This window comes from Malaclemys terrapin, chromosome 2, assembly GCF_027887155.1.
Source record: "Malaclemys terrapin pileata isolate rMalTer1 chromosome 2, rMalTer1.hap1, whole genome shotgun sequence".
NCBI lineage: Eukaryota > Metazoa > Chordata > Testudines > Emydidae > Malaclemys > Malaclemys terrapin.
Window position 1 is genome coordinate 234,562,735 of NC_071506.1, and position 20,833 is coordinate 234,583,567.

The window sequence follows — 20,833 nt, forward strand, 5'->3', positions numbered from 1 at the left end:
TCCTCATAAGTCATGTGCTCCAGACCCCTAATCATTTTTGTTGCCCTCCGTTGGACTTTTTCCAATTTTTCCACATCCTTCTTGTAGTGTGGGGCCCAAAACTGGACACAGTATTCCAGATGAGGCCTCACCAATGTCGAATAAAGGGGAACGATCACATTCCTAGATCTGCTGGCAATGCCCCTACTTATACAGCCCAAAATGCCGTTAGCCTTCTTGGCAATAAGAGCACACTGTTGACTCATATCCAGCTTCTCGTCCACTGTGACCCCTAGGTCCTTTTCTGCAGAACTGCTACCTAGCCGTTCGGTCCCTAGTCTGTAGCAGTGCATGGGATTTTTCCGTCCTAAGTGCAGGACTCTGCACTTGTCCTTGTTGAACCTCATCAGTTTTTTTTTGGCCCAATCCTCTAATTTGTCTAGGTCCCTGTGTATCCAATCCCTACCCTCTAGTGTATCTACCACGCCTCCTAGTTTAGTGTCATCTGCAAACTTGCTGAGAGTGCAGTCCACACCATCCTCCAGATCATTAATAAAGATATTAAACAAAACCGGCCCCAGGACCGACCCTTGGGGCACTCCGCTTGAAACTGGCTGCCAACTAGACATGGAGCCATTGATCACTACCCGTTGAGCCCGACGATCTAGCCAGCTTTCTATCCACCTTACAGTCCATTCATCCAGCCCATACTTCTTTAACTTGGCGGCAAGAATACTGTGGGAGACCATATCAAAAGCTTTGCTAAAGTCAAGGAATAACACATCCACTGCTTTCCCCTCATCCACGGAGCCAGTTATCTCATCATAGAAGGCAATTAGGTTAGTCAGCCACGACTTCCCCTTCGTGAATCCATGCTGACTGTTCCTGATCACTTTCCTCTCCTCTAAATGTTTCATAATTGATTCCTTGAGGACCTGCTCCATGATTTTTCCAGGGACTGAGGTGAGGCTGACTGACCTGTAGTTCCCCGGATCCTCCTTCTTCCCTTTTTTAAAGATGGGCACTACATTAGCCTTTTTCCAGAAGAGACCTCAGGAGGTCATGTAGAAGAGGTCATGTTAGAAGAGACCTCAGGAGGTCATGTAGTACAACCCCCTGCTCAAAGCAGGACCAACCCCAACTAAATCATCCTAGCCAGGGCTTTGTCAAGCCGGCCCTTAAAAACCTCTAAGGATGGAGATTCCATCATCTCCCTAGGTAACCCATTCCAGTGCTTCACTACCCTTCTAGTGAAATAGTTTTTCCTAATATCCAACCTAGACCTCCCCCAATGCAATTTGAAACCATTGCTCCTTGTTCTGTCATCTGCCCCTGTCACACCTGAGCTCACACAAAACCACTGCTGTATGCCCAGCTGGGCACAAAAGACAAAAAGGTTTTATTTGGCTGTTGCCCCCTTCTGGCAGGGCACCACTTGCAGCAGTCTTACTCAACATCAGTAGGCAAGACAAGGTAGCAAATCAAACCAAGAGTCCTGCATCAGGCCTACACTCTCTCAGGGAGGCTCTGGCAGGCAGTACTCTCTAGTTTCTGGCCCCAGTCACACTTCTCATAGAGCAAGCCCTACAAGTGTGCTCCCCCACAGCCACCAAATGAGTTATGTGCTCAGCTCCCCTTTTAACCCCTTCTTCCAAGCCTGACATGTATTGCAGGCATAGCAAATTAGGACTGATTGAGCTTATAGCAGTTCATTAACTCTTTCCTGGCCTGTGTGAGTTTTGCACACCCTGTCACAATCCCCTCACAGAATTTCTCCCCCACCATTCAGATGGGAGGGTGGGATTTGATCTTTACAGAATGAGCTGGGGGTCTACTCTCAAGCCCCATAGATCTGTAGGAAATCAACTCAGTAGCATGGAAGTTCTATGCCTCTGAATTGAGTCTGTTCCCTGACAGCCCTTCTTCCGGGTAGCACAGCTCTAGTGGGACTATGCTAACAGGGACTCGCACTGACCACTGCTGCTCTGGGGACCCTTCGCTGCAGAGATCATTGCAAGAAAATGAATAAAGCGTGAGCCTGGTGACTATCTGCAAAGTTGGTTGGGGGTAGAGATGAAGGCTTCGAAAAGTGCATTCTTCCAGCCCCAACCACTACAGGTCTGCACTCTACTTATCCCAGTCCCTTCCTACTCCCTCTTTGCAGATACCAAATTTTCAGAAAGCAGATTGGGATGGAGGTGCTCTACCATGGAAGATCCCCTTTACACACAAGAGGGGCTGTTGGTATAGTCTGTGAGAGTCGCTCTGTTCTGGAACTCACCCCTTTCACTTGATCTGGCAGCCACCAGATGTATTAGCCTTCTAGACATGCTGCAAAACCCATCCTGTTTCTCTCTTCTCTCAGGTTGCTGAGAAGGAACAGGGAAGGCTGAAGTGGATGGATTTATGGGCAGTCCAGGTTTAAGTTGTTATTGTTAATATATGGGACAACCATCTAGAGCATCAGATGGGTGCCTATAATTTAGAAATGTAAGGTAAGAACTGAATACATAGGGATGTTGGGAGCATGAACTGGTTCATTAGAAGGAAGATGTTTCTGATATTCAGCCTAACCCTTCTCTTCTGAATTTTGTCCCATTACTCTTAATTATACCTGCCCTTACCACCTTGAAGAACTTCGCTCAGCCCTAAGCAGTGTAGTTGTTGTAGCATGTCGGTCCCATGATATAGATATTATAGATGGTCCAATAAAAGATATTACCTCACCCACCTTGTTTCTCTCAGTCCTCATTGTTTAAAAGGTTGCCTTCCCTCCAGTAAGAAAATGGTTTAGATGAAATTTCAGCTGATACCTTTCCTTATACACATTTCCCATAGCCATTTCATCTGAAAAAAATCTGGCAACTTTGGAACTCAAACCCACCTGAAAGATGTAATATTTGGGGGGAAAGCCCCTGCCTGCTTAGCTCTGTTTGACTTCTTCCATTTGCTTGTGGCTGTCAGGACATGTGGGGATATATTTACACCTGCCTCAAAGAAATGTTAAATATATTAAGGCAGCCACTGAAGCTATTATAGCTATCAGAAAGGAAGCCCATTATTTTTATGGTGCCTGGATTTTTGGCCATCAAATTCAGTGTTGCCATTGCTCGTGGTTTTATTGTGATTCTATTGCTATCTGATGTTCTTAAAGATCTTGGATTCATGTGATTACAAGATAATTTCAGCTTTTATTTAGAAAGAAGGTAAGTTTATAGCTCCCATGGTTGAGGAGAAAAACTTGAAAACCTGAACCCTAAAGGCTTTAACACCAGATGGCAAATCTCCCCTCCCGCTCACCCCCGCACACCACCTTTTTAAAAAATCTTAATGATATTTAAGCCAACATCATGATTTTTTTTAGAGCTCATGGTTTTTGAACATTTGGTGTTAGTAATGCTGCAAGCTGCACTTAAAGGTTTTCTTGCTCCAATGTTGCAGAATGTTGAATACAGAATTTCACTAGGGTCAAATAGCACCTCTCTGCAGACACCCAGCAAACCTAAGTGCCTGTCTTACAACAGTCTCTGTAGAATAATAGTTTTCTTTGCAGAAGGTTTAGTAGAATGCAATATGCTGTTTAAGTTTTAGGTGTCCTCTATATACAGGGATCACACTTCCAAACTTCACACGTGCCAAGCCATTTATTTATTTTATGGCTTTGTTTGCAAAAGAGAGGGCAATAGGTATATTCTGTAAAAATGTGTATGTACTTGCTGTGCCCATGCATTTGCCAGCAAAAATCATTAAATGTCTGTGCAAAATGGATAATTTGTGCATGGACACAGATACTTACAAGCCATTTGCAAATATGGGAGCTTTGCAGCCTTCCTTGAAAATCTGTCACCGTAAGGAGATGCTTTAACTCTTATTCTAAGATAATGAACTCAAACACTGCAGCTTATAACAGTTACTCCGGTGTTTGGGTCTTTTGCTGTTGTACGTTCTGGCATTTTAGAGAAGTGTTCAAAATCTAATAAGAAAGCTATCTGAAACTGGCTCTTTTGCGTTTCATTACATATTCTAAAACGGGGGTCCACTTCTGTGAAAACGGGAGCCCGGGGTGGGGAGCTAAGTGGAGGACCCATTTTCTCGGACTGCGGACACCTTTGCCGAACTGAAATGCTGGGCAGGGGAAAGGATCCCACCAACCGAAACTGGGGAGCGTCCCACGCAGCCCGGGGATGTCACAAGCCAGCTGGGCTGCGGAGTCCCGAGCGCTGGGGAACAAAGTCACGCCGGAGAGGACAGCTCCCAGCGCGGCTCTGCGCGCTCCCCGGCGTCACAAGTGCCTGTGTCTTGAGGCCACGCGTTAGCCGCGAAGCTGGCAAGCAGCAGCAGTGACAGCCGGCAGGCAGCAGGGAGAGCGCGCCCCATAGCCCCTGCCGGCCGGCCGGCCGCAACTCGCTCCCCTTCCAGCTCGGCTTCCCGCCAGCTTCGGCGGCTGCAGCGCGTGAGGCTGTCCCGGGACCGGGGTGGCTCGCGGTGCCTTAGCACCAGCATCCCACACCCCGCCAGGCGCAGGCACAGAGTTAAAGCGGGGCCCGGCTGCTCTGCTGACCGCTGGGGCAGGAGGCTGCGGGGGACCGAAGGGAGGAAGCCCCCAGCACCCCTCCGAGGGGCAGGGCAGCCGCCCTCTGGGCAATGCAACTCCCGGCGCTGCGAGCCTGGCCCCTCTGGCTTGGGCTGGTGCTGCTGGGCTTGAAGGCAGCGCCCTGCCAGCAAGGTAAGGGGTGGCGGGGGTGTATGCTGGGTGCAGCGGGTGCTGGGGGTGTGTGAAGTAAGATATGGGGGGGCGGAGGGGGGGCCTCTGAGCAGCCTTGGAGCTGTCCCTGAAGCAGAGACTCCAAAGTTATGGACAGACTGGGACCAGCTTAAAAGGGGGGGGGGGCAAACCCACCCTGAAGCTCCCCAGGCCTGTGCCACTCAGATGGGAACCCTCCACCCCGCTGCTTCCCCAGTTCTTTCAAGTCCCTTGTACCATTAGCTGTTTGCCCAGAGGGGGGCGCTAGCCCACTCGGGGCCCTAAGCAGGAACATTTTGGCCCCCCTCAACACATAAAAACCGAGAGTGGAGGCGTCTTGAGCTGCACAGGGTCCTAAGCAATTGCTTAGTCTTCTCCCTCCCTTCACTTGATACTTTGTTCAGAAATTTTAAACTCCCCCCTCCCCATGACTTCTGCCAATTGTCTTTCTGAAAGCCAGGTTTTGCCAGGAACTCCCAGCTTCTGCTTTGTTCAGCAGGTTCAGGGGTGGCAGGTACTTGTTCCTGTTCTTCCTTGGGGAGGGGGTGTTATGTCTCCAATGTTGGGAAATGAACTACTCTGCTAGAGCTGGTGGGCTTATGTCTAATGGGAGAGGATGCTTCTCCTTATCTACTTCAGTGGCTTCAATATTGGAGTCACACTTGGGCTTTGGTCAGGGCTGGTGCTACCATTAAGGCGAACTAGGCGGTTGCCTAGGGCGCCAAGATTTGGGGGCGCCAAAAAGTGGTGCCCCCAATTTTTTTTTACAGCGTTCCTCCCCGAGCACACGGTCGCCGCTCCACTTCTCCCGCCTCCCAGGCTTGCAGCGCCAATCAGCTGGGGGGGAGGGAGGAGCGCAAGGTGGAAGTTTCGCCCTGGCTTTGGTGAAATTAATGTAGTATATTTAGTGGAGTGTACCTGTGTCTTCACCTTCATATTACTGAATCCATTCAGAAGCACCAAAGTTAGTTGATCTAAATTATTTTAGTTGCGCGCATTGTCCTAAACTGACGACCATTCACTTAAAGGGCATTATTAAATAATTTAAGTGTGATAGCCATTATCTTTCTTTCATTATGGCAGCATAAGCACTGACTATTGCAATAAAGCTGACCAAGGTGTTGGGGAAAATACTATTTAACTCAAGTTGATTTTCAGACGACAATAATGCCCAGGGCTTTGTTTACACTAGCACTTTTGTCAGTAAAACTTTTGTCAGTCAGAGGTGTGAAAAAACACGCCCCAGACAGACAAAAGTTTCACCGACAAAAGTGCTGGTGTGGACAGCGCTGTGTCGGCAGGAGATGCTCTCCCTCTAACATAGCTACTGCTGCTTATGGTTTAATGATGCCGGCGAGAGAACTCTTTCCCGCCGGCATAGAGCGGCTACCCGGGAGATCTTACAATGGCGTAACAGCAGTGGTACAGCTGTGCCACTGTAAGGTCTGTAGTGCAGGCAGAGCCTAATTGACCCATTAGCCATGGGTTCTTCAAGCACATATATACATTAAGAGCCTGATCCAATGCCAATTGATTTTAATATAAAGCCTCCCATTAACTTCAACAGGCCTTAGTAAAAATACTGTTTTACCAGTCTCCAGCTGGAGCCATGCACTCCAAATAATGAAGATTCCAGTCAGTAGTGTTCCCCCTCTTCTCCTTTGTTTCCACTTAAATTTATATTTGCTTTCAAGTCTGGTAGTTATATATAACTAACTTTAGTGGAAGCGGGAACTTTAATGAACTAGAGAAATTCTGAAAAATTCTTTTTCAGTACTAGATTGCTGTTACAATCAACATCTAGAAAGGGAATGCACAATTTAAAATCGTTTAACATTCTTAACTTCTCTCCCTTCTTTTCTTAAACATGCCCTATTATCTTTAAATATTGAAGCACATATGGTATGTATTGTCAAACCCTGACCTGAGACCTCTGCAAAACCAAGAGTTAAGGATTATTGTGAGTTATAAGATGTCTTAAATATTTGTTATTTTCTCTTTAAGTATTTTTTAGGGAAAATCCACATAAGGAATTGTTAGAATAATATGTTATATGCTGAACCATTATACTGTATTATGTTAACATGTTTACACATTTTTAAGTGTCTTATATAAATGTTTAAGAAAGTTAAAAACTTAAGTTATCAACATGATAGGTGCAAGAGTTCTAACATCTGTAACAATTTAATTCATAATTAAAACTAGTGCAGTGACTATTTTTATATATCTCACTTCTAGTTTTTTGAAAGAGTGATTTTATGGAAATATGTATGATTTCATCTTCATTGCCTAACAGTGCTGCTATGGATAAAGGCTCTGTAATAGTTCTATTTTATATATCACAGCTATTAGGATAGTCAATGAGACAGTTGTAAGCACTTTCCTGGATCAGTGCCAGAATGCTCAGCACCTTGCAGGATCGAGCCCCTAATGAGTAAGTCTTGGCACAGGAAGTGTGGCAATCCTGGAGAAAATGTTAGAAGAAATACTAGAACTGAGAAACAGTGAGAGTCAATACTGAAACTGAATCTTCCTTGAAGCTCAGAGCTTTCTATTAAATAGTGGTGTGGATACATGGGAAAGTGTGCAGGTGTTTGGGGGAAATGCCCATTGAATATGAAAGAGAAACTCAAATTCCATCAAATATTTGCATATTTCCCCATAAGTGTCACTGTACTGTTTTTCATCAGAAAATATGTGCTATAGTATCTAGACAAAATAGGAGAGTTTGAGTTTCTGGAGCCAATTTTCGTGATATTGGTTTTTGTAATTTTGTAAATTACGCCAATGTAGCTCCAGTGATTTTAACTGAATTATTTCTGTTTTGCATCTATGAGAGAGGAGAATTAGGTTTCCAGTCTGAATTTTGGATTTCTTTATTTTAAATTAAAGTCAAGTCTGTGATGTTACTCTACTGTGCAGTTTTATAGTTTAACTGTAAGATTTCTTTAATTATCCTAAAACAAATAGTTAAAATGTAAACTTTCTACTAAAGTACTTAGTCTTACTAAACATGGTAAGATTTTTTAAATGTCCCTCCCTCTCCCCCCAAAAATAGAGAGAGAGAACAAAGATGAATCTTTTGATGTATCTGAATGTAATGCATTCCATCAGGAAAAGATGATTTTTCACATAATGGCATATTTTATTATATTGCAAATTAAGCTCTTGAGGTTACTTCTTATTTTCCTGGAGTGTCATTTTGTGACTATTGCAAATAGGTTCCTCCAATGGCATGTCTTAATTTGTTTTCAATATCTATATATACAGGGCCGTCCCTAGCTATTCTGGGGCCCTATGCAGCCCCCCCCCCATGGGGGGGCAGGCTTCTGTGGGAGAGGAGCAGGGGGCTGTCCCCAGGCCTCCATGGGGGCAGGGTGGGGCTGTCTTGGGGGGCAGGGGGGAACCACCCCCCAGCACTCACTGGCGGCGCGGCTGGGGTGGGGTCTGCACTTCTTGCCACCGGTGAGTGCATGCCCGGCCATGCTGCAGAGCTCAGGGAATTGGGGGCAGGGCTGGGGCGGGAAGAGGCGGGGCTGGGGTGGGGAAGGGACGGGGCAGAGGTGGAGCAGAGCGGGGGCCCCGGGGAAGAGGCGGAGCAGGGGCTGGAGCAGCTGCGCTGGTGCCCTACGCAGCTGCATACTTTACGTGTGGGTAAGAATGGCCCTGTATATATATTTGCACATTTGTATATTAAAACATTTCCTACATATGCCCCATGATAGGCAGTGCTTGTAGCGCTGCCTATAGTTTAGGTTGCCTGACACTTTCCATTATAAGACCCTGTTTTCAGTTGCTTATAACTTTGCCAGTTTTAACTTTTAAGGTTGAAATTTGCCAGGTGTTGGCCTCAGGCAGAACTTTTTTGGAAAGTTTCAGCAAAAAGGTTAATCTATTTCTGAGAACAAGATTAGAGGAAAATGTTGTTTGGCCCATGTTAAAAATATTTATAATTGTTTAAGTGAGACTCTGTAGTGTCTCCGTGATTTGGAGCAGGCAGTTGAAGTTTGGCACAGAAGGCAAGTCACCATGGTGTCTCAAAGTGACTTTTTCTGTCCTTGTCAGAATCCATCAAAATTTGACTGAGTTATAACCCTTTGAAAATTACTGTTTGCGCAGGCTCAGTTGAGAGTTTTCTTAGTCTCTGGGCAGCAAAATTCTCCAAGTTTTCTATCTGTAATGAGCATGCAGGGCTGGCTCCAGGCACCAGCAAAGGAAGGAAGTGCTTGGGGCGGCCAATGGAAAGGGGCGGCAAGTCCAGGTCTTCGGCGGCAATTTGGCGGCGGGTCTTTCAGTCCCTCTTGGAGTGAATGACCCACCACCGAATTGCTGCCGAAGAATGAAGCGGCACGGTAGAGTTGCCCAGGGCCGCCCAGAGGATTCAGGGGGCCCCGCCGCCGAATTGCCGCTGAAGACCCGGCACTTTGGTGGCGGGTCCCGGGGCGGAAGGACCCCCCACCGCGGGTCTTCAGGGCACTTCGGCGGCGGGTCCCAGAGCGGAAGGACGCCCCGCCACCGAATTGCAGCCAAAGACCCGGAGTGGAAGAAGCCTGCTCCAGGGCCCCCGAAAAACTCTCATGGGGGCCCCTGCGGGACCTGGGGCAAATTGCCTCACTTGCCCTCCCCCCCGGAGGGCAATCTTTTTTTTTTTTTTTTTTTCTTTTTCCGCTTCGCTGCTTGGGGCAGCAAAAAAGCTGGAGCTGGCCCTGTGAGCATGGTTCACCCCTTCAGAAGTCTGTGCCAGCCATACTGAGCATGTTCTAACAAGGGACTTTCATTGTGCCTCCTTGCTGCTAGGGACACCGTTGTGCCAGGTACTGGAATTGGGAGCAAAGAAACTCTCTCCTGTGCTTTCAGTGCTCCCCTGTTAGGACTTATGCAGAAAGTGAGAACTAAGGGGAAGCAGCCTGAAACAGATGCAGAGGAAAGGAGAAGAGTGTGGGAAGGAAGACAGAGGCAGGTTAAGTGGTTGGTAGGAGGAGCAGCAGAAGAGTCTCATTTGTAGAGAATATGCCCCTCAAGAATCCTGAGTTCAATTTCAAGTTCTGCAGGGCTGACAATACCGTCAACAAATAGCTGTGAACCTAACTGGCAAAGTGTGGGTTCAATCCCCCTCTAGTACGGTAGAGTGACCTTACATCCTGTTTTGGCTGGGACAGTCCTACTTTTAAGCCCTGCCCTGGCTGTCCTGACTTCTTTTCCAAAATAAGTCTTCTTTTCTTGTCCTTTCTGACTTGATCAGTTGGCAAGAGCAAACAGGACAAATGCCCACTTTTGTCAAAAGAGTGGGGTATGGTGCAGAGGGGGTGAGCGGAGATGCCAGCCCCCAGCATGGCGGAGGTAGGGATGGAGGGGGGAAGCAGTGTTTCAGCATGCGGGGGCCCCTCCAGAGTGTTCCAGCACTTAGGTAACAGCCTCCTGACAGGGCTCTCGCAGGATTCCAGCAACTGGGCATCAGTGGGGAGGGGGGCTTAGTCAAGTGGTTGGTGGTGTCCCATTTTTTCTTTGGGAAATATGGTCACCCTACCTTCTAGTGACTGTTCCACATAGAGAATACAGCCTACTATTGTTATCAGTTGATTTGCTAGTTCCAGTGGCAGAGGTCTGTGCTGTGTTTCTAAAGGTTCCAATCCTGCTTATGAGATGGAATTTCTGTTTTTTCAGTTTTCTTTTAGAAAAAGAAAGACCTCAATACACAAGACCTCAATCGCTGTGTTAAAAGAATGTTAATGTTGCAAAGTCAAACACTCAAAGACAGAAAACGCCAGAACTGAAGTTGCCCATGCAATTACTGCTATTGTTTCTATAGAGCTCATTGATATAGAAAATTCCATGAGGCAATGAATAAGTCTATATTCAGTGCAGGGTTTGGATGACATGAAGTAAATAAGGTTTGAACCCACACATTGAATAATGAGGATAAAAAACACCCAACTATTGAATAGATACCCATGTAATGAGCGCTATCCATCCTGTGTACTGAATTAGACAGGGGTCCTGTGGAATAAAAAAAGGATGTGATTATATAATTAAGTGGGGTACCATAATGCATGAGCAGAAGGGGGCAGAATTAAGGTTGTATGGGATGAGTGCGTTTGAAAGTCTCACCATTAGTTTAAAAGTCTTTAGGGTGAAACTAACTCCTAGGCAAAGGTTAAGCACTAGGCTATGCATGACTGTGTAAGCCATATGTAGAAGTCTTAAGCGGATTTTCAGTAGAGCTGGCCAGAAAAAAAATTCCCACTGAAAATTTCGACTTTTCATTGAAAAATGGAAAACTTTGAGCCAAACCCCAAACCTCCAAATTTTCCAGCTTTCAGACAATTTTTTTTCAATAAAAACTTAACATTTTCATCAGAAAGCACTTTTCACTAACACATTTGTTTAATTGAAAAAAGTTGTATACATGAATAGCTGGATCACATTAAAAAAACATATGCACAATGCTGTGAACTAATTTAAAATATCCATTATTATCTGATCTTTATTTTAGGATTAATGATCCTATAACCTTTTGATAGGAAAAAGTTTATAATTACTCTGACACTATGCCAAGAGGTAGAAGTGATATGCATAATCAATATGATATACACATATCAGATTAAGATTTCAGTAAAATAAAAGGTTTGTCTGATGTGTAATTTGACTCAAACATTATACTTAGTCATGGAGAAGATAATTAGTACTATTTGTTCGAGAAGAGATTCAGTTACAGAAAGGGAACCACTGAAGGCACTGACACATTGTGTAGGTAGAAGAAAACATAAAAGATAGAAGACAGAATGAAAATTCTGATTATGGTTCAGGGGCTACTTACATTGAAGCCTGTTTAGAGAACATTTGAATAATAGACATGACTGACCTTTGATTCTCACAAGGGTTTTCCTCAAATTCCGATGAAGGATAAATTCTCAGTAAGGTCATCCTGTATGGACATGACTAGCCTACAGGCTATTACAAGCAATGCAAAAAAACACAGTAGTGACATAGTCCATCACATCCACTTCCATCTGCACTTAGATGATGGAAGATAAAGCTATTGTTATCTGCTTGAGTTGCCTAAAGGCATAACAGATTAAATCACCAGTCTTTGGAAGACTGTAGGATCCTTATATTCTGCTTGAAAGAGATGAGATCTTTTTTTCCACTAGGACATCTTCTGCATTAGAAAGAGAGGATTATGTGATTTGGGAAGCTTACTCACAAGTACGTTTATCAAAACAGTGATATGAAAAACTTGTATTACCAATGCCAGAGTAAATTAAATGGATACATTCTTTTATCCTATATATCTCACATAGAATATATATATATCAATATGAGCTAATTGCATCATACACCCTGCAACTAAAGATTCAACAGATAAAGATACAAAAATTGAAGAAACAGTTGTGGTTCACACTGCTAGTATTCAAATGCCAGATAACCTCCACTCCATTTGCTTGGTTTATAGTTCTACTTGACTTATGGTTCTAGTATGGTGAGTGTTAAGATTAAATGTATGAATCCATATAATAAGAAACACCTTAACAATTGGCACCAACTGGTGCCCTTTTTAGTAGTTTCACAAAAGGCAGTCTGTACCACTCCTAAAGATTATTCTTTACCTCTTCTGTGGGTAGACAGAGACTGTCTATTGCTGGCAGTATCAGTCTGGTATTTTTAATAAGCAATATAGTTTTAATTATTTTAAAGTTAAGATATTATCACAATCTAGCTTCCTTTCTTAAGAAAGAGCAGCCATTCACAGATTTATTATATATGGTTTTATCTGTAGAAATTCCATCAACAAGAACCTTCTTACCTTGAACAGATCAGCAAAGCCATCCCAATGTCTCAAGATCAGAAGCTCAAAGCTTTTATTGTTTTATTTCCTAGAAAAGTTTTTACCTTTTTAAAAGCTATGGTCAGAATTTCCTGCCTTTCATTGTTTTTAGTAACTGCAGTTTTAAGACTCTGAGGCTAGAACATCACTTAGATGTGCAAAAATATATCCATGCCTGTGCATTCACAGTTATATTTACACTTGCTACAATTCAGTGTGTGAGTCAGATAGACTTTTGTGTATGTAATTAAATGTCTACCCATTTCCACACCCAGTTGTGGTAATTGCCTGCACATATATGGTGTTCTTGTGCAATTTGTACATGTAGATCTCCAGTTCCCTTTGGAGTAATTTTGCTCATCATATATGGGTTTCTGGCTATCGTATGTCAGTTTCAATTGACTACACTGTGAAATGATAGATTGTATGCAAGGGACCTTTGGAGAGTCCTTAGTTCTGTTGGAGTAAGATTTTGACTTTCCTATTATACTCTTGACCACCTTCTCCTGTTTAACATGAAAAGGTTTCATATACAACAAATGAATTATGAAGTTAAAACCTTGAGCAAAAGTGCTTTTTGCAGTATTTACATAACTCCATAATTCTTTGAGCCAGGCTTAAAGACTAATATAGTTATCAAATCATGTTTGCTGTCCACAAAGGTAAAAAAACAGCCATTATAACACAGATATAATTAATCATGGCAAATAATTGTGCTAACACATGATTAATTTTGTAGTGAAAACAGACCCTTACTGTATTTGACAACTATAACTTAATTTGGCACTAATGAGACCAGAGTTTTGGGGCCTGATCCGAAGCCCATTGAAGATAATCAAAATACTCCCATTGACTTTTATGGGCTATAGATCAGGCTCCACTTCACTTCACTTCTCAACTCCTTTTCCTGTTTACACTAGGTTGGAGTTGCCCACAATTTCTCTTGGAGTTTCAGTCCTTTTCTCTTCAAATATCTCTTGACAGAGTCTTTCTATCTTATTCTTGGCCTTCCACATCCTTTCTTGCTGTTTTCTTCCTCCCATGCTTTCTTTGCTGATTGTTCTTTTCCCATTCTTATCACATGACCACCCCACCTCAGACATGTACTCTCCAGCCTATCTGTCATTGAGAGTTCCAAGTTCATCTTCCCTCTAATTTCTTCCATACCCTCCGCTTGCCTGCCATTCTCCTCAGTCTATTATTTTCAACTACCTGTATCTTCTTTTCTTCCATCTCCATAAGATCCTCCGTTTCCAGACCGTAGAGCAGGCAGAGACAAATACACACAGCATACACTTTTCCTTTCAGTTTGGTACTGGTCCCAGAGTACACCTGTCATGTTTTTTACTTCCATCCATTCACATTGGATTCTTCTTTTCAGTTCTCCAGATCTCTTCCTGATGGCATTAAATGTACTTCCCAAGTACACAATTCTGTCTTTTGATTCAACTTGTGTCTGGAAACTTCAATCAGCAACTCTTCTTCCACCTTCCCTACTTGCATAACTTCAGTTTTCTTTGTGTTTACCTTCAAACCATGGTCTTCAAACACGCTCTGATACCATATATATCAATTCTCTTTGCTGTATGTATCATCGGCATACATCAGTTCTCTCTGTGTCTCCACAGGCTTGGTTCTCCTACTAATTAACTCCATAACTAGGATAAAGAGAAGTGGATATAGCACACTGCCTTGTCTCAATACCACTGTCACCTCAGAATTTTCCGAAATTTCCTGTATTGTTAGTACCTTAGTTGTTGACCCTCAATACAGCTTCACTCCACTTCATGACACCTCCCTCCCATCCATTTCAATAGTCCAAACACCAGCTCCCATGGAACCAAATCATATACTTTCTCAACATCAATATAAGCTATATAGCAGTTACACTCTTTGTTTATCATTCTTTGAAACATCTGTCTCATTGCAAATATTGCATCTGTCATACTTCTTCCCTTCCTAAGGCCATATTGCTCCTCTCCTATATTTTACTCTACCTTGCACCTTAACCTTGCCTCCAGAGCTCTCTCAGTGACTTTCAGAGGCTGACTTAGCAGGGTGATGCCGCAATTGGTGTTTGTATCCCCTTACTCTTGCAAAGAGGCACAATCAATTCCATTCTCAAGTCATGTGGTATCCTAGCTTGATCCCAGCAAACATGTAGTAATCTATGAAGCCACTTTACTCCAATATCTCCAACTGTCTTGATCATATCAATAGTTATCTTTGCCAGTTGCTTTACCATTCTTCATCTTATTCAGTGCTTCTTCTGTCTCTACAAAGATCAATACCTTTTGAGGCTTCCCCATCATTGTCGGGGTTACATACACTAGCAACTCTCTCTTCTCATTTGACAGCCTTTGAAAATATTCTTTCCATACCACTTTAGGGTTAGTTACCACACTGTTCTCATCCTTTACACATAAAGATTTCTTCATATCTTCATGTTTAATTGTTCCTCTTTTTTGCCAACCCAAAAACCAATGGATCAGGCTCCAAGTGCAATACAATTTGGCTAGCAATACTGTAGCATTTTCATGTTTTCTAGTTAAGAGGATTTAAAACATTCTATAATAATATTTGTTTGACAGACAGATTATATCTTAAATATTATCTTATATTTGTTTCCACAGCTCTTGAATGTTACCCTGATGGACATCAGATCCTTCAGAGTCCTTACCGGAGCGTTGATTTTGATTCATCACAACTACAGCAATCAGCTATTCAAGATCTCATATGTGACCATTCACTAACACCAGGATGGTACCGCTTTCTAATATTTGATAAACCAGCTGAGATGCCAACCAAGTGTGTGGAGGTATTGGTACACCTGATTTTGTCTTTGAGACATAACACATGATTTTTCTTAAAATGTTCATAATAGGATAGGTACCTATCAAATGGAAAATAATTAAGAATACTTATTAATAGGACAGAAAGGTGTAGTCATAATCTAGCTAGCTGAAAGCTTGTGCAATGCCAAGCAGGCTAGAGTAGGAGACCCACAACTACAAGGTCATCACATCATTAATGTACCTCTGCCCAAAAACAGAAGAGAAGGGAGAGCAAATTAAATTAATTTTGTAACATTTAACCAGCTGAAATTTACAGCCACTACTAAGTGGACTTTCTTGATGCTAGTCTATTCAGGGATATTAAGGTTTTTAAACACAAATGTAAGTCTAGTGGTTTACTTAAAAATATTCAAAGCAGTATACATGATTTTAGCCTCTTGATTCCCCTGTTAGTGGGCTGATTTTAAAATGTACACTTTAGGAGGAGATATTAGTCATAAAATGTTGATCTAATAAAGCTAACGTAAATGAGAAAGAGCTAAGATTAGTTTGTCTCCGACATCTAAACACATCAGATACAATAGTCATCTTTAACTCTGAATTTCCTAGGTTTGCAATGCTTGGTTTTGAGATGATTACAACATCTCTGTAATGTTTTTATCCTTAAGTTACTGACAGATGCTCTCAACCGTAACTCCACCTTAACAAGTATCAGAGGGATAGCCGTGTTAGTCTGAATCTGTAAAAAGCAACAGAGGGTCCTGTGGCACCTTTGAGACTAACAGAAGTACTGGGAGCATAAGCTTTCCTGGGTAAGAACCTCACTTCTTCAGATGCAAGACTTGCATCTGAAGAAGTGAGGTTCTTACCCATGAAAGCTTATGCTCCCAGTACTTCTGTTAGTCTCAAAGGTGCCACAGGACCCTCTGTTGCTTTCCACCTTAACAGAGTTTTGTCTTGGAATTTTTATAGTCTTTTTTAATTAAAAATGTCATAGTAAACAAGAAAAGAGAATGCTACTATGTGATATTTCTTCTAATGATTTGAAAATATGTGGTATCAACTTTAAAACTTCACAGGTACACCAATGCAGAATAAAACAGCCATAGCACGCTGGCTGGTTAAAAGGGATTTATAGCTGTTATGTGTCTTAAGAGCAGCACAAAGCAGCTAAAGTGTAGCAGTGATTCTGACTCTTCATTTGCAATTGATTTATTAGTGTAGAGGGCTGTGTTACAGAGACCGATGTTATATGAAAGGAAGGGCAGGGGAAGCTCACTCTCAGAGCCTGATGTCTATGGACTCCTATGCTCATGCCTCAGATCCCCCAGTGCTGCCTTGGTGTAGAGCGGAGCCAGAGCAGCGGAATCATGGGAGGCTTTTCAAACCCTGATCCCCAAGCTAGTATACAGCTATGGTTTAAAACAGTGGGTCAGGATCCCAAAGTGGGTCAGGACCCCATTTAAATGGGGTCACCAGATCTGACATTAGACTTGCTGGGGCCCGGGGCTGAAGCCCAAGCCCAAGCCCCACCTCCCAGGGCCAAAGCCAAAGTCCAAGGGCTTCAGCTCTGGGCGGCGGGGCTCAGCTTATAGGCCTGCCACCTGGGGCTGAAGCCCTTGGGCTTCGACTTTGGCCCCCCTGCCCGGGGCGGTGTGGCTTGGGCTTTGGGTTTGGCTCCCCTGCCCAGGGCAGCAGGGCTTGGTTGGGCTCAGGCTTTGTTCCCCTCTCCAGGGGTCGCATAGTAATTTTTGTTGTTAGAAGGGGATCGCAGTGCAATGAAGTTGGAGAATCACTGACAGAATCTGTAAAGAACAGTGATAGATGAGCCAAGTCATCTACCAATGAGAACTCTTGACATATGTGTCCAGTGTTTCTTACATCACTAACTCATTATAACCAATAGAAATGTTATCTGCAAATTAGCTATGGAGGAGGAGTGGTGATTGTTACCTCTGCTATCACAATGGCCCCGCTTAAGACTTACATGAGCAGTTGACCTTACCCTGTCTGTAGCCCATGTAGTCATAGCGACTATAAACAATGATCACTAAGGGTATGTCTACACACAATTAAACACCCACGGCTGGCCCATGTCAGTTGACTTGGACTCACGGGGCTCAGGCGCCGGGACTGTAAAATTGCAGTGTAGACATTTGGGCTTGTGCTGGAGCCCGAGTTCTGGGACCCCATGACTGGGGAGAGCCCCAAAGCCCAGACTCCAGCCCAAGCCTGAATGTCTACACTGCAATTTTACAGCCCCACAGCCTGAATCCTGCAAGCCTGAGTCAGCTGACCAGGCCAGCCAGGGATGTTTAACTGCTGTGTACACATACCCCAGGAGCCTAATTTCTTCAAATATAACTTGTGCACAACATTTCAATTAATATTAACTGTGTAAAATGTTTGAAGTTTCTTCACTACTCCATTAACAAGATCATTCAGAACAAAGAAAAGACACAGTAGCTAAATTTCTTAAAGGACACATTTAACATTAGGTTTAACCCGAACTAATCAATTACTTGTAAATTCTCCATACATGTATTCTGTTTTCACAACTATAAGTTTGGGGGAAGATGCACTGTACTTCTCATACATTACAAAGCAGTTGAATCCTTGCTCTAAGTTCAAACTGGAACTCAAGCTTAACTGTGAAGCCATAACCAGCATCTCCATAATAAATTATTTCTAAAAAATAACCTTCGGTATGTTTAAAAGGGTCACTTACCCAGTCTGGCATTAAGATACCTATGCAACAGTTTCTCCTCCCTGGGATCCTTCTGTAGCCAGGTTCTAAGCCTGTTCTCTGGCACCTTCTGCCAAGACTTACCTAGGCTCCTTCTCCACCTCCTCCCCATATCAGGGTGCTGGCACAATTTGTATAGTAGGAGTGCTGAGAGCTATTGAACCAAACTGTAAACCCTGTGCATGATGGAAACCACTTCAAGCCAGGGGGTGCATCAGCACCTCTAGCACCCCTAGTTCCAGCACCTGTGCCTCATAGGGAATCCCCATTGGTTATGGAGGAGCCTCCCCAGCACGTTGCTTTCCTCCTAGCACTCCACATTGGATTCTTTACAACAGGAAGCCATCACTGGTCTTTCTCCAGTTCCTGGAGTGCCTCCCACAACACTGTTGTTCCTGCCAGCTCTCTTTCCACACACAGCACAGGATGTAGCTTATCTCTCAGCAGGCCTAGCTGTCAGTCACATGTTTTCTGGACTGTCACTCCCATGATGTGTGGGGTAAACCAGGCACAGATGAAGTTGGGCCCAAATTCTTCCCAACCCTTTGACAGTACGTTGATTGGACAATTGCACGTCTAACTGCCATAGTTGTGCAATTGCACATCTAACTGCCATAGTTGTGCAAACAAACAGGTATTCACCCAATTTTTTTGGTATATTTTCAGAGGCCAGTTTGAAAATTTAAACCCAAATATTTAATTTAAAAAGAACCCACACATTTTAAAAACATATACAATCCAATATAGAGAGTGTCAGAGCATAACTGGTAGGTTGAAAAAAACCTGGCTCTTTACCTAAGCAGCACGTCATTTATAAACGGTGTTTTCTACACTTACTGCAGAAACACATCTGTGTATATATATTTAATCTCATGGCCAAAATAAAACAACTCAAGTAAAAAAATTAAAGTTTATGTAGAAAATTTCTTTCATTTTCAGTCCCTCTGACTATTAGAAAACTTTTAATTAAAGCTACAATGAACTCTTTGCCAGAGATTCAAACTCTGCCAAACACTCTGTTCCAGACTTTCTTTAAAGCAAAATCTCATCTCACAGGACTCTGTTCACCTGATAAATTAATGTTGAGCTCATGACCTCCTAGATTCAAGAGAGAAAATTTCCTTCTGAGATCATGATCTTCTGTGATAGGCTTGTGAGTCTGTATAAGAAAAAATTCTTTGTAGGCCATCAGAGTTCACTCTATCAGGAAGTCATCTGAGGTAAAAGGTGATCCCAGATCCTGCTGGAGAAGACCAGACTGAGACTTCTCCAAAGTTCATACAAGCCTCAGAATTTCAGGTTCATGATCTTCATGTGAGTTTTTTCCAAGTGCTAGTTTTAACACCACTGCTCCAACTCTTTAGCAGCAAGGTGGTTTTCCATTTTAATTGTAAAAGAATGTTCTGGAGAAAGAGAAAGAATAATATACCTATGTCCTCAAGGTGTTTCTTCTCAGATATCTTTCAATAGCACACCATATATAGAGAGGGGACCTTTTAACATGAGTGCTTAGTCTGGTAAACTCAGAACCATTACCTTTATTATTATTATTGCTATTATTATTTGTATTGCCATAGCGCCTACGAGCCCTAGTCATAGACCAGGGCCTCTTGTGCTAGGTGCTGTACAACACAGAACAGAAAGTTGGTCCCTGCCCCAAAGAGCTTAGGCTTCTTTCTTGCTCCAATTTCTTTTGCTGTAGTGCAGGGGTTCTCTAACTTCATTGCACCCTGACCCCCTTCTGACAACAAAAATAACTACATGACCCCAGGAGGGGGGACCAAAGCCTGAGCCCGCCTGAGTATGACATTAGAATCTAAAGATCCCAAATGAGATTGGAGCCCCTTTGTTCTAGGTACTGTGCAAACATATAATGAGAGATAATCACTGCTCTACCAAGCTTGCAACATAAATAGACATGGTAGGCAAAGTGGTGGAAGAAAAAACAGAGGCACAACGAGCTGAAGTGTCTTGCACAAGATCACACAGCAGATCTGTTGTATTAATTTAGATGGAATATATGGGCGAAAGGTGTTAACATAACCCAGTCACTCTCCAACACTAAACAGTATTAAACAAGGTTTGGCATTTGGCTTACAGAGACCTCTGTCTGCTTATTACCATGCCAAACACATCATTAAAAATCCTTCTAACCTTTTATTAAAGATACAAAACCAAAGGAAAAACAGTTAACAAACTTGAAAGTAAGACTTTATTCTTAACTATACTTTGTTCCCCTTCCCTTTATCTGGAGAGTTTTTAGAATGAAACCCCCCTGGTTTGACAGTCTTAGATGGTATCATAGGTGGTAATAATTGTCCTTTTGAGGAAAAGAGAAGAAGTTTGGTTGAGATGGGCCAGAGTTGTTGTTGCTCTTGTTAACGATCCCATTTCTGAAGATGACAAAACAAGATAGATTCAAAAGGGGAAGAGGAAAGAACTGTAAAGATAGAAAAAGCAGCTTCTGTCTCTGATGTTGACGCTCACTTGTTACCTCACTGTTGAAAAAAACATGGGCTCAGTACATGGTCAGATCAGCCACTCCGAGATCTGGCAAACTTGTACCAGTATCAGGCTGTTTAGAGCACTGCTTTTAGCTGCCTTTTTGGTCACAGACTTATGGCAGTGTTGCAGAATATGCACTCTTGCCCAGCTAAGCCAGACTCTTGTAACACAAAAGGAAAAAGGAGAGAGGAAAGAGACAAAATAAGGTAGGGAAGGAAAAGGACACATGGGGGGGGGGG

General features: G+C 43.2%; 1 protein-coding gene across 1 annotated transcript in view; it reads left to right on the plus strand.

The window, feature by feature from the left end:
• The first annotated feature begins 4,409 nt into the window (after positions 1-4,409).
• Positions 4,410-20,833, plus strand: part of VWDE (von Willebrand factor D and EGF domains) — a 69,217-nt gene continuing 52,793 nt past the window's right edge. The window contains exons 1-2 of the mRNA XM_054019118.1: positions 4,410-4,705; positions 15,182-15,366. Coding sequence (XP_053875093.1) covers positions 4,624-4,705; positions 15,182-15,366 — 267 coding nt within the window. The 5' untranslated portion in view covers positions 4,410-4,623. The remainder of the gene's footprint in view (positions 4,706-15,181; positions 15,367-20,833) is intronic.